Source organism: Chanodichthys erythropterus, chromosome 19 (genome assembly GCF_024489055.1).
Source record: "Chanodichthys erythropterus isolate Z2021 chromosome 19, ASM2448905v1, whole genome shotgun sequence".
Classification (NCBI taxonomy): Eukaryota; Metazoa; Chordata; class Actinopteri; order Cypriniformes; family Xenocyprididae; genus Chanodichthys; species Chanodichthys erythropterus.
The window spans coordinates 30,025,498-30,039,873 of record NC_090239.1 but is presented as its reverse complement, the minus strand read 5'-3'; the positions used below and the strand labels follow the sequence as shown (position 1 = coordinate 30,039,873).

At 35.6% G+C, this 14,376-nt stretch overlaps 1 protein-coding gene across 4 annotated transcripts in view; it reads left to right on the top strand.

Annotated features, from left to right (window-relative positions):
- The first annotated feature begins 4,122 nt into the window (after positions 1–4,122).
- exoc6 (exocyst complex component 6) overlaps positions 4,123–14,376 on the top strand; it is a 71,235-nt gene continuing 60,981 nt past the window's right edge. For 2 of the 4 annotated variants that reach the window (XM_067368784.1, XM_067368785.1), the window contains exons 1-2: positions 4,123–4,148; positions 4,498–4,677. In XM_067368784.1, coding sequence (XP_067224885.1) covers positions 4,138–4,148; positions 4,498–4,677 — 191 coding nt within the window. In that variant the 5' untranslated portion in view covers positions 4,123–4,137. Of the gene's footprint in view, positions 4,149–4,497; positions 4,678–6,315; positions 6,456–14,376 lie in introns of those variants that run through there. The other 2 variants (XM_067368786.1, XM_067368787.1) reach the window with 1 other exon arrangement.

The following is a 14,376-nucleotide window of genomic DNA, read 5'->3' as shown; positions in this document are numbered from 1 at the left end:
AGGCTACTTATTATGGACACAAATTAATCATGACAAATCGAATCAATTTGAATTGAATTAATTATAGGCCTACCATTGATGATAACATTAAGCTGATACCAAGGTATTTAAGCCTATAATTATAACTTTTTTTTTTTTTATGAAAAATCATGATTGTATTTATTTATTTTTTTCCAAAGTAAGATTAATGTAAGCAGCTTCTTGCAATACTCTCCTAAATGCGTAATAAATCCTAAGTGCACACATTAGCGCTGAAATGACCGTATAGCCGCCTATGGTCGTTTTTACTGTCCAGAATTATCAAAGAAATTCAATATAGCAGACTCAGATTATCTTGGGTTTTGCGTTAGTTCAAATGCGCGTCAAGGTGATGGAAACCATTGGCATACTCATGGTGTGTAATGACCACTTGTGCGTAAAACACCATGGCATTATGTATTAGGGCCCACAAAGTCTGACAAACAGCCCTCGACATATAAATCAAATGTTTAAACTCGTAGTTATTTTGTGCGCGAGCGCGTTCATGTGGAGACTGCCAGTGTATGGGCATATACTTGTTTAACCAGTATTTCATCAGTCATTTCATGCGTCTCCTCACAGCATTTCAATAAAACGATATCCAACAACACAAATAGCTCTCTCTGTAATCACAAGTTCCCTTCATAATGCAAAGCATGCGACTTGCACGCTTAAGTTTCAGAAAATATCGTCATCGAAGTTTATACGTCTATAATTAAACCCTGTGTCACGAGACTTAAAAAATGGGTTGGCATTTTCATAAAAGCATAGTCTAAAATGAATAAACAAAATATATTTGACTTAATTGATTAATAAAGCGAAAGAAAAATCTGCCCAATAGTAGCCTATACTGCTCAGTTTGATTAATTTTTGTGAGGCGCGGCGCTCCACAAACAAGTTCAAGGAAAGGAAACCGAGATGGCAAAAAGCGCATCCTGTGTTCTTTATTTTGCAAAAGCATAATGTTCTGTTTTTAGTGTGAGTGTATAAAAGTAAACTTTGCAGTATCGAATAATGTCTTACTCATATCTGTAAATTACGGTATTTAAGTTGTTTCTGTTGGTATGAAACCAGTTGAAGTGATCGCGCCGGCGCCTCGTGTGCGCACTCAACATATTCATTGCAAACTTGACATGACAGCCTGTTCATTATCAAAATAAAATACCGTCAGCCAAACATATAAAAAATTACACTGCTCATACATACTCCATATAGTATCTGTGCCGTTCAGCGTGACCAACGCTGAAACTGGTTCTGCCAAACACATTTTTGCTCATGTGAAGAGGATGATTTTTTTCATTGATATTGAAACGGGAGTGAAGTACAAATCCTATTAGACACAAATAAAAGTTAAGCATCTAAATACATTGCTAATATGGAAACATTTGAATTCGTGCCAAACGAGAGAGAACACCGGTTTTTACTTTCAGTTTCGCTTCAAATTAATTCGTTTGGGCTTGTTTATAGCTACTTACCAGTTTTTATTCTTGTTCTGTATATGTATATTATATATTTTAGTATTCTTATGCTTGACTAGACTTGGTTTTGTCGCGTCAATAAAAAAAATGTTCATTAAAAAAAAAGTTTGACAGCCACTGCTTTATATGTTGCGTATGTGTTGGAAAACACAAAACCTGGCATGGACCACTTTTTGTGTTATATGAGAGGGGGATCCCCCAAATGAGGTGCCGAATCAGATTTCAGAGGTTCCGGTTCCAGCTTGTCCCGGCTGCCTGCCACTGTTCAGTCAAATCAAATCTGTTATTTGGCTTTCTGTGACATGCTTTTTAATTATGAAAGCCGCAGTCCGTAACTTTTGGAGCTCTAGTGGTAAATAGCCAAAATTGCAGGCGTCTTGGTACTGCAGGTAGCCTACTGTAGCCTACTCCACAGCGGTGCCAACTCGAACCAGTCTAATAGTAGCCAATATAAATATAAATAGGCTAAACTCTTATTATAGGTGGGTCATAGTGATTCAGGATAAGACAAAAACATGGTTTGGAAAATGGATTCATGATGTAGGCTAATGGTGTTTGGGGGGCGGTAAAGGACCGGGATAATGGATAGGGGGGCGTTGGCCCAAAAAAGGTTGAGAACCACTGTTCTAGAACAACATATGCTCCCATCCAGACATCGTCTCTTTCAGGGAAGTCCTTGCATTTTCCAACATGACAATGCTAGACCACATACTGAATCAATTACAACATCATCAACATTTCATTGATGCCATGAAATTTAAAATCAACTTATTTTTCCCTTAAAATTATACATTTTATCAGTTTAAACATTTGATATCTCATCTATGTTGTATTCTGAATAAAATATTGAAATTTGAAACTTCCACATCATTGCATTCTGTTTTTATTCACAATTTGTACAGTGTCCCAACTTTTTTGGAATCAGGTTTGTAATTGATTTAGTAAAAAGTTTAATTAAAATCATCTTATAATGTAACTTTTTTTTTTTTTTTCAGAACACACATACAGAGCACACATAATGCCCTCACACCCTGCTCTACAACTCCTAACCAGCCCAGATAATTTTGTATATGACTAATCCTGGATTTAGTGCTAGAATGTTTCCCTAACCTTTGATATGCGGACGGTACGCTGAATCACATGTGCCTTTTTGATTCTTTGTGAAGTGTGACTCAGTGATTCATTGTGATTCACAGGTGCAGTTGTTTAATTTTCCTGTGGGTGATGATGGAAATACTGTACATCCTGGGCTCTTGTGAGGATAAAGTGATACACTTGTCTGTGCTTGTCTTGATATTGTGCTTAGATGTTATCTGAGTAAAAGCAAACATTTTTAAAGTTCATAAAACAGAAGTGTACAATTCTCTAACAAAAAACGGTCTAATTTTTGGTTGTAAACAATGCTGATTACATCATACCTCTATCCTCATGTGATGGGATTCAGCTGTTCTCTAATGTACGTGAACAAACTCATGTTTGTCAGCAGCACTGAATTATAATGATCAATACCAACTCAGAAGATTTTATTATGAAAGGTGATTCAAATATGTTAAACAAACAAACAAAAAAAAGTTCTTCTGAACTTTCTATTCATCAAAGACTCATGAAAAAATTTACAAAAATATGAAGCAGCTGTTTTCAACATTGATAATAGGAAATATGTCTTGAAAGGCAAATCAGAACATTATAATGATTTCTGAAGGATCATGTGACACTGAAGACTGGAGTAATGATGCTGAAAATTCAGCTTTGCCATTGAAATTTGAAATTGTACTATATTACTGTTTAATATTACTGTTTTTACTGTACATTTGATCAAGTAAATCCAGCCTTGGTGACTTTTGAACGGTAGTGTATTTACATTTACTTCAATTAGACCTTATGACAATTCCCCCTGTGACAACTAGTCCCAGACTCCCCACAAACATATATATTTAAAATTGTTATATATTAAATGTTAAATACTCCCATATGTAGATAGCCTGCTATATAATGCACTAGGACTGTGAATTTACAGACAGCGCAGCCAGTGCAGTCGCAAACTGTCAATAAAAACAAGATAAAACTGAAGTTAGTTAAATGTGTTGCTTTTAAAGACAAGTTACAGAAAAGAGCATATGCAAACATTTTTTTATCTTTTCATCAAGAGTTCATCTGGTTGTTTCCTTTAAGTTAGGTTGGTCACAAACTCTTCTTGTTGTTGTGAAGCAGTGAGGAAACATTTGTTAAGACATAAGTTTGCAAAGAGAACAGTGTTTTGCAATCTGTGTAATCAGATGATGTGCAAAATGACAATTCTTCTTGCAATCAAACATTGCTGTTATGGCGTAAATTATTCCATTATTTCTCTTTTGAGTTCGTCCTTTGTTCACTTTTCAGTTTCATGAGCAGAATCTGCACTACCGGTCAAAAGTTTGGAATCATTACAAATGTTTTAATGTTTTCAAAAGAAGTCTCTTAGGCTCACCAAGTCATTTATTTGGTCAAAAATACAATAAAAACAGTAATATTGTGAAATATTATTACAATTTAAAATAATTGTTTTCTATGTGAATATATTTTAAATGTAATTTATTCCTGTGATGGCAAAGCTGAATTTCCAGGAACAATTATTCCAGTCTTCAGTCTAATTTTCTGAATAATGCAGTCAAAGTGAGTTGTTCAACAACAACAACAACAAAATCTTTTTGTGATTATAACTTTTGTGAATATATTTAAGACATATGCTGTATATATGAGTTTATTCTTACAAACAGTTTTAATACATTATAAATGAATTTGTCATAAACATCTGTAAACTATTTTTACAATATTACACATCTTTTATAGTGACTCGGGTACCATAAAATAAAGATCCGAGTCCAGAAGTGTGAAAAATCTTGAAGCACAATTGGGAAATATTTAACAGGACGGCACTTAAGCCTGTTTTGTTGGATTCAAAGTACTAGTGATCACAAGGTCTGTCCCTTTTCCTTAGTTGCATTTTTCTGCTGACCCATAGCATATGTATGTCCTGCTGGAGCGCGGCTCTCCCAACACAACAGCCAGACATGTACGGCAGCAGCAGCAGTCTCAAGACTCCCGCAAGTCCTCAAGAAGAGGACAAAGGAGAAGGAAAGGTCTATGGGAATGTTTTTGCAGAACTGGAATCAGTAGACCTGCCCCTAGGAACGACTTTGAGGTAAAATGATAAAATAATAGTGTTTTTGATGGATGCATTAACCGTATGTATTCTTTTCCCACAATTATATGTAATAATATTTATTTATGACTTATTAATTATTACAGACGTCGCAACCATATTGTGAAAGGCATGCCAAGAAGATTTGCTGTATAAGAAAATAGTACCCTAATGTTATATTTAAAGGTGCCATCGAACGATTTTTTAAAAGATGTAATATAAGTCTAAGGTGTCCCCTGAATGTGTCTGTGAATTTTCAGCTCAAAATACCCCATAGATTTTTTTTAATAAATTTTTTTAACTGCCTATTTTGGGGCATCATTAAATATTAGCCGATTCAGGCTGCGGCCCCTTTAAATGCTCACGCTTCCCGCCCACGGAGCTCGCGCTTGCCTTAAACAGTGCATAAACAAAGTTCACACAGCTAATATAACCCTCAAAATGGATCTTTACAAAGTGTTCGTCATGCAACATGTCTGATCACGTAAGTGCAGTGTTTATTTGGATGTTTACATTTGATTCTGAATGTGTTTGAGGTTATGCTCTGTGGCTAACGGCTCATGCTACACTGTTGGAGAGATTTATAAAGAATGAAGTTGTGTTTATGAATTATACAGATTGCAAGTGTTTAAAAATGAAAATAACGACAGTCTTGTCTCCGTGAATACAGTAAGAAACGATGGTAACTTTAACCATATTTAACAGTACCAAAGACTATAGAATAACACTTAAAGGGACTTTGACAGAACATTAGCAACATGCTAACGAAACATTTAGAAAGACAATTTACAAACAATTTACGCAGCGGCTGTGACCCCCTGTTTGCACAGGGAGTGTGCCTTGCAACCATGGAGACATTTGTGAGAGGCGCTGCGTAATATCATTGCACTGCTGCACACATGGTACGGCAGCAAAGTTTCTTGATTATTACGCCGGTAAGAGAGTATAGTTCCTAGCAATATCATCCTAGAAAATCCCAACTTTTCATTTTCCGTCGGTCTTAGTACTCAATGTAACTACAGAAGAGTCAAGTTTTAAATAGGAAAAATATGTTCATTTTTTTGAGCGAGATGCTAACGGTCTAATCAGATCCAATGAACTATGCTAAGCTATGCTAAAAGTGGTACCGCCAGACCAGAGATCGGCTGAATGGATCTGAAAACGGTAAAACTCAACTGTTTAACTCTAGGAGAGGTGGAAAATGACCCTTTTTTTTTTTTTTCAAAAAAGTGGAGTGTTCCTTTAATAATAATAACAATAATTTAATCTTTACACTTTAAAATAAAAACAATATTTTTTTCACAAATCTAAAAACATTAATGTTTCCACAAATGCCTCATTAACAAATACACACACACAAAAACAATTATTTTGATTCAATACTTTAATGTCATATTTTCCAGACAATAAATTAGATCATTTATCCCCTTTTGACTTACTAGATCTTACAAATTCAGATGAAACGACAAAATTAAGAGCATAGCTATTCATCAAAAGTGTTGAGATGAGAAAAGAGAGTTGTACACAATATTTACAAGCTTCCACTTAGTTTAGCTTGACCCTTTATTCTGGCCTGCAAACCCAGCGAGTTTCCAGACTGGCTCCCCCTTTCGGTGGGCTCGTGTTACTGCATCTCTCTCGGCATTGTCACAAATGAACACTGTGACGCTTAGAGCCAACATGGCGGAGAGCGAAAGCCTGGAGACTATCACCGAACATGAACGAATATTACAGGAGATCGAGAGCACGGACACGGCGTGCGTGGGGCCGACGCTACGGTGAGAGATGTGCATCATCTGCTCTTATTTACCGTTCAGATGGTGATGTGATGTTTTCGCCTGTCTGATGGATGGAAAGCAGGCCTTTGTTTGCTAAAGATGCAGCTCAGCAGGACTTTGTCATTGCTGATAAAGCTATAAAATTAAGTGCTAATCGATTCAATGTGATTTCGTGTTTTTCCATATGATTTTTTTTTTTAATGGTCGCATATGCTGTCCTGACACTGATTCAAACACACATTCAATGACACAGGCTGCTGATCGTTGTTTTCCTGTCATTCATCGAGTAAGATCGGGTGATGTTATGTTTGAGTTATTTATCATAAATTGGCATGCATATGTCTATCTGTCTGCTGTTATGATTTAATAATCTAAGATGTAAACATCTGAGGTGAAGCTGCACAGGCCCGGTGACGGTCTCACTGCATTATGAATATGATGGACCTGTCGACAGGTGGAAAGCTCGGAGCAAAATAGCTTTAGTTTTTCCAAATGGACACCTCTGTCAGGTTAAATACTTCAGTATACACTCAATTTCCTTTTCCAAACACATTTCAACTACGGAAGGATGAAAGCTGACGAAATATGGGTGGGTGTGGCGTTAGCAAATGAGTCTGGGTTGAGCTGGACATTAATATTCTTCTCTGAGTTCAGATGTAGCTGATGAAATCATGATGTCACTCACAATTTGATCATTTCAGCACAGTGGCATTTCATCATGAGATATTCTGTTTGACTACTTCAGTAGAAATCCTGATTTCATGATGCTTTTTATACCACTAAAGATTTTTTTTACATCCCATCATGACTTCTTTGGTTTCATGATTTCTTATAAAATCTTGATTTCAGTATCGTTCATCTGTATCCCATAATGAGATCTTTTGCTTTATGATTTTTCATAAAATCATTAAGCATTCAGCTACATTCCGTCATTAGATCTTTGGCTTTATTATGATTTCTGATAAAATCATGATTTCGGTAGTGCTCAGGTGTGTCCCATCATGACATCTTTAGCTTTATGATTTCTACAAAAAACTATTATGATTTTTGTAGCATTCAGCTGCCTTCCATCATGACATCTTTGGCTGTATGATTTCTAATAAAAATCATGATTGCCGAAGCACTCAACTGTATACTGTCATGATATTTTTGGCTTCATGATTTCTCATGAAATCATGATTTCAGTATTGTTCATCTGTATCCCATAATGAGATCTTTTGCTTTATGATTTTTCATAAAATCATTAAGCATTCAGCTACATTCCATCATTAGATCTTTGGCTTTATTATGATTTCTGATAAAATTATGATTTCAGTAGTGCTCAGGTGTGTCCCATCATGACATTTGAGTTTTCATGATTTCAAAAAAAAAGAGAAAAAAAAGCATAATTTCGGTAGCGCTTTTCTGTGCTCTGTTACGAGATCTTTGTATTCATGATTTTTCTTTTTTTTTTTGTTGATAAAATCATGATTTTGGTAGCGTTCAGCTGCGTCCCATCAGGACATCTTTGGCTGTATGATTTATAAAAAATCATGATTGCAGAAGCACTCATCTGTATCTTGTCATGACATTTTTGGCTTCATGATTTCTCATGAAATCATGATTTCCATAGCATTCAGCTTCATCCTGTCATGATTTTTTTGATAAAATCATGATTTTGATAGCTCTCAGCTGCGTTCCATCATGACATCTTTAGCTTTATGATTTCTAAAAAAAAACAATCATGATTTTGGTAGCATTCAGCTGTGTCCCATCATGACATCTTTGGCTTTATTATGATTTCTGATAAAATCATGATTTCAGTAGTGCTCAGGTGTGTCCCATCATGACATTTGAGTCTTCATGTTTTCTAAAAAAAAAAAAGATAAAAAAAAGATTTAAAAAAAGCATAATTTTGGTAGCACTCTTCTGTGCCCTGTCATGAGATCTTTGGCTTCATGATTTTTTTTTTTTTTTTGATAAAATCATGATTTTGGTAGAGCTCAGCTGCATTTCATCATGGCATCTTTAGCTTTATGATTTCTAAAAAAACAAGTCATGATTTTGGTAGCGTTCAGCTGCGTCCCATCAGGACATCTTTGGCAATCATGATTGCAGAAACAATCATCTGTATCTTGTCATGACATTTTTGGCTTCATGATTTCTCATGAAATCATGATTTCAATAGCGTTCAGCTCCATCCTGTAATGAAATCTTTGGTTTTATGAGTTCTAAGAATCACAAATAATGGTGTTGGTAGCATTCACTTGTTTCCCATCATGACATTTGTCTTTATGATTTCAAAATCTGATTATGAGTACTTTGACTTGTTTTTTTGTTTGTTTGTTTTTTGTGTTAAGATTTATTTTGGTGGCTTTGCCTTTTTATTATGATAGGACGGTAAGAAGACAGGAAGCGAAGTGGTGAGAGAGAGAGAGAGGGGGACGGGATCCGTAAAGGTCCACGAGCCGGGACTCGAACTCGGTTCGCGAAAAGAGCAATGGTGCTATATGGCTGGGGCTGCCCACAAGGCTATCGGCTTTATGATTTCTAAAAAGATCATGATTTCAGTAGCACTTCAGTAGCTACAATCACAAATTTTTAAAAATAATGTCATCTTTGGATTGATTTTTATTTCATTAGAATTCATAATGTCGTGAATCATGATCTTGACATGACTTAATTTTTTTCCCAGTAGAGCATGGCTGTATCTCATCATGAGATTGTTAGTCAAAGTGACGTGTGGCCAAGTATGGTGTCCCATTTGTGGAATTTGTGCTCTGCATTTCACCCATCCAAGTGCACACATGCACACACACCGTGAAAACACACACAGAGCAGTGTGTAGCCAGTTTTGCTGCGTCGCACGGGGAGTGATTGGGGGTTAGGTGCCTTGCTCAACCTCAGTTGTGGGTAATGAGAGTGTTCATTCACTCCCTCCACCTACATTTCCCGCTGGTACTGAGACTCGAACCTGCGACCTTTGGGTTACAAGTCTGACTCTTTAACTAATTAGGCCACAACTGCCCCTTAGCTTTAGTCGTTATGATGTTTTAAGTTTGGCTCCATCACACCATGGATTTATGAATTTATAGAATTCAGTAGCGCTCATCCGCATCTCATTGTGAAGACTTTGGCTTGATCATTATTATAGAAATTATTTCAGGAGAATTGAGTTGACCTTTTGCACTGTGAGTGCATGCTCTCATCTAGATCTTAATATGACTGTGAATATTGTCAGAAAACTCTCAAGATAGTAGCCATTTAGGCTATAACTTTAACTTCTGGAAGCAATAAATCACTTTGCAAATTGTTGTGAATAAAATTGTTTAAAAATTAGACGTTTCTGTTATACAACAGAAGTTCTAGATGGCTCATATTACACAGATGATCTCATGATATTGAACTATGTGACTATATTGAGAGATTCATTCTTTTGGATGTTAACCAAACCAGCTGTTGATGAAGGCCTCTAAAAAGCAGATCTTCAGGACATGCAAATCGACATTCCAGCATGTGCAACATGTCCTGAGGCCACATGTTCTTTACTGACATTCACACATTAATCATTACCAGTATGACATCTGTATTTTCTCATTCAGCAGACCTCAGAAATGTTACCTATCAAGTCTTTGAAGGAAAACTTCACCTGCTTTTAACATATTTATGTTACCTTGTAAGCTCAAAGGTGTGCAGGGAAAGTGCTTTATCATGATGTGCCTGAGCTTTTCCGCTTGGTTGCAGTCTAAATGTTAAATTTGGCAGATGATTTGATTTAAAAAATAAGGGATATTGGATCAACTGATTTTTCCTATTGAATCAAAGTCATATTAGATTGAAATGAATTCTTCAGCATTATTTATTTCATTTCAAAAGATCAAGTGGTGTAACCGTCAAGTAAAAAGTAACATTAAATATAGTGTACAGACTATGTATGTACCAAACATAGTTTCAAGAATGGAGGGTCTGAAACCTCTCAGGTTTCATTTATTATATCTTAGGGTGTATTCACATCTGTCTTATTTGGTTAGATTGAATCAAACTCAAGTTCGTTTCCCCGCTTGGTGCGGATCTTTTGGGCAGGAGTGAATACAGCAATCGCACTTGTTTTGGTGTGGACCAAGCAACCGTACCGAGACCCAGATGAAGAGGTGGTCTTGGTCCAGATCCAAACGAACTCTGGTATAGTTCTCTGCTTGAGAATTTCTATCCAATGAATGGATGACCTTGGCACACATGTGGTTTTGTTTACAAATTTTGGTTCACTTGCAAAAAGGGCAGTGTGAAAGCGAACCACACCAAAAAAAAAAAAAAATCGACATTGTATTTGGTCCAGACCAAAGCAAGTTAACAGACTTTCCTAGTGTGAATACTCCCTTAATTTGTGTTTCAAAGGTTAACCAAAGACTTAAGGGTTTGGAACGACATGAGGCTGAATAAATGATGACGCAATAGTCATTTTTGTGTGAACTGTGCCTTTAAGAAAATGTGCAAACATAGTTTTAATTTCTCAAACAGCTTTCTTGTAAGAAGCATTTGTTTTCAATGATATGTTGTTGTTTTATTATGGTTTAAAGTTCTTTCTATCTATCTATCTATCTATCTATCTATCTATCTATCTATCTATCTATCTATCTATCTATCTATCTATCTATCTATCTATCTATCTATCTATCTATCTATCTCTCTATCTCTCTATCTCTCTATCTCTCTATCTCTCTATCTCTCTCTCTCTCTCTCTCTCTCTCTCTCTCTCTCTATATCTATATCTATATCTATATATATCTCTCTCTCTATATATATATATATATATATATATATATCTCTCTCTCTATATATATATATATATATATATATATATATTAAATAAAAATGCAGTTCATGCACTATATACACTAGGGCTGCCAAATTAGAATTTTAATAATTTATCGAATTTAAAATAAAAATGCACATTCAAATGCAAAAAGTCAGTGCGTTCGAATTTTAGGGAAGCGTCTTTTTACTGTATGTCATGTTTTAAATGTAAAAAAGTGTGATCGGCGCTTCAGCTCTTTGTATTAAACTATGCCATAAATATATGATGCTGTTATGTTCGTAATTGTTTATGCAATTTCCGAAGTTATATTTGATTTCTGAACGTTAGTTTAACTTTTTTTTTTCTTTTCTTTTTTTTTTTTTTTTATATAAACAGACAATCATTATTTCATTGTTTTTGAATAAGCAATTTAATGCAGTGGCTTAATATTTTGCCCTTATGTGGACTCAAGAGACACGCCAAAAGCTTTCTTTCCTCTAACTGAAATTATGCCTTTTAAAATCGAATATAATTCAAATATTTGTAATATTTAAGTATAAAATTTGAGTTTTTCAGCTATTTTGACAGCCCTAATATACCCATATGTATATGGATTCATTTTACGACAAACCTTTTTGAATTTTTTTCAGTTTTGGTTACATTGATGGAGGGATGGAAACCTCCTGTTTGTGTTTTGAAGATGAACCAAAGTCTTGTGGGATTGGATTGACACGAGGGTGTATAAATGTTGACAGGATTTAAATTTTTGGGTGAACTATCCCTTTAACCCAAATAAATGTTTGCCAGCATAATCAAGCAGCTTTCTCCATACTCTTCCATTACATCAGCCATGTTACTTATAGATTTTCTTCAGAAACATGTAATAATGTCACTTGTACGTTTACATGACCACATGTGCTGTGTTCTCTGGCAAAAAACTGGGTGTGGTAAACCATTTTGTCTTGGTTTACCACACCCAGAACACTGTTCACGTTTACATGATGTTTCAGAATGCTGCTTTTTGCAAAAACCCTGGAATAACCTAGAATTCCCTAAGCCTATTTTCATAAAAGTGCATGTGTAAACAGTGATTGTCACTCATTCAAGCTTGTGTTACAATAGGGTGTAGTTTGGTTTCATTAACTACCCTGTGGCAGTAGTTGTAACTGTATAATGTTCTGTGTTTTGTGTTTGAGCCGTAAATGAAGAGGCTTGACTTTTACTCGCTCTGTCTTTGTTTCCTTCAGTACCTCCTGGCAGTTGTCCGGAACTTGCCGCTCTTTGGTCTGTTGAATTCAATAACAGGAAGGAGGAAACTCGTTGTGAACATGGTCTTGCTGATAGTAGTTCTGTGTGCGTGTGTGCAGATTCGCAGAAAGGATATCCCATTATGGGGTGAAATACGACCTTCTGAAATTCAGTGGAAGTGGGTACCGATTTTAGAAAGCTTGCGTGTTTTCAGTAGAAATTGGCCTTCAGCATTTTCCATCTGGGTGGCAGGAAAAGGTTGACCAGGTAACCGCATAGGGGATATATAGATGTAAAAAATAAAATAGGGCAAACTGTTTTGTAAAGCTGAACACATCTTAGTTGGTCTAGGCCTTACAATACAAACTTTCCATTTCAGCGTTTGGGCCAGTAAGATTCCACCTAGGTTGTCAAATTTTTTTTCATTGATAATGGAGACCTGTTTCACAAAAAGGTGCATTATGATTATAATTAAACAATTTTAATTGAAACATGCTGTTGGTATAGAGTGCAACAGATAGGATCCGGAATTAAAAATGACATTCATTTTCTCTTTTTAACAATTAGGCTAATAATAAACCTTTTATAGACAGGCCTACTGTGAGTTCTGAAGTTGTTAATCAAGACATTAGTTCACATTATTTTATTTTTAAAATAATTGTGTGTAACAGCTGAATTTGTGGAGAAAAAATACATTACACATGACGCTGTACAGAAAATTCAACCAATCAGAGAGTTTGTCAAAACTGCCCTCTCCCATGAAGCACCTCAAATGACGTAATCGACATAAATGTCTTGCTATGCTGTCGAAATACTATATGCATATTTTGCAATAATCTTAAAATATGTTGTTTCTATACATATAATTAACTTTAAATTCTCTCTGCATGCAGTGCATCAGTCACGCTTGTCAGGAAAGCGAATGAGAACAAACACACAATTTTATTGAATCGTACGTCATCATTTGCTATTCACTTCAATTTAGTATGATTGTTCATATCAGCAGGGAACCGTACTGGAGTTTAAATGAACCACACCCCAGACCACCCTTTTTATGTGGACCTGGGACTTTTTAACATTTGCAGATGTGCATCCAAGTTCGGAAGACGGCGTTCACATCAACAAATGGACTGACTAAACTGTCACGTCAATCGAACCTGGGTGTGCACCAAAAGTGCTAGTTTGAAAGCACCCACTGTCATTCCCAATACTTCATGGGATTGTAATTCTTTTCTTCATTAAATGGATAGTTCACGGAAAAATTAAAATTGTCATTAATCACCCTCATGTCATTCCAAAACCGTACGAGTTTCTTTCATCTTCAGAACAAAAATCTGAAATCTGAGCGATATCTGTCTCTACATTGACAGCTATGCAACTACCACTTTCATAAAGAGGTCGTAAAACTAATCCATATGAATTGAGTGGTTTATTCTAAATTTTCTTAAGAGACTCGATCGCTTTATATGATGAATGGATTGAATTTAGGCTTTTATTCACATAAAAACAACATTCATCAACTTGCACATCAATTATGGTAACCATTAAGTACACTTTCTTTTATCTTTGTCTCTTTTTCAAATTCTTTTTGCTTCCAATTCGTTTGTAATGTTTAAAAGTCACCTCGTTGCTGGTTGGTTTGGTTCATGGCCTATAACGCTGTAACAAAGACTTTTTTAAAAACAAAATCCCAATGGGAAAAGTGAATGGAAAGAGTTCTAAGTGGACGGGCTCTAATGCACTCTATTGACCAGTTTGAGCTGCATGAGCTGAAGCCAAACAGTGAAAGAACACCGGTAAACTAAAGTGTGTGTGTGTGTGTGTGTGTGTGTGTGTACATATATGCATGACAACTTAATTTAAAGTCTATTTTCGTCAAACAAGACACATTGACAAAAA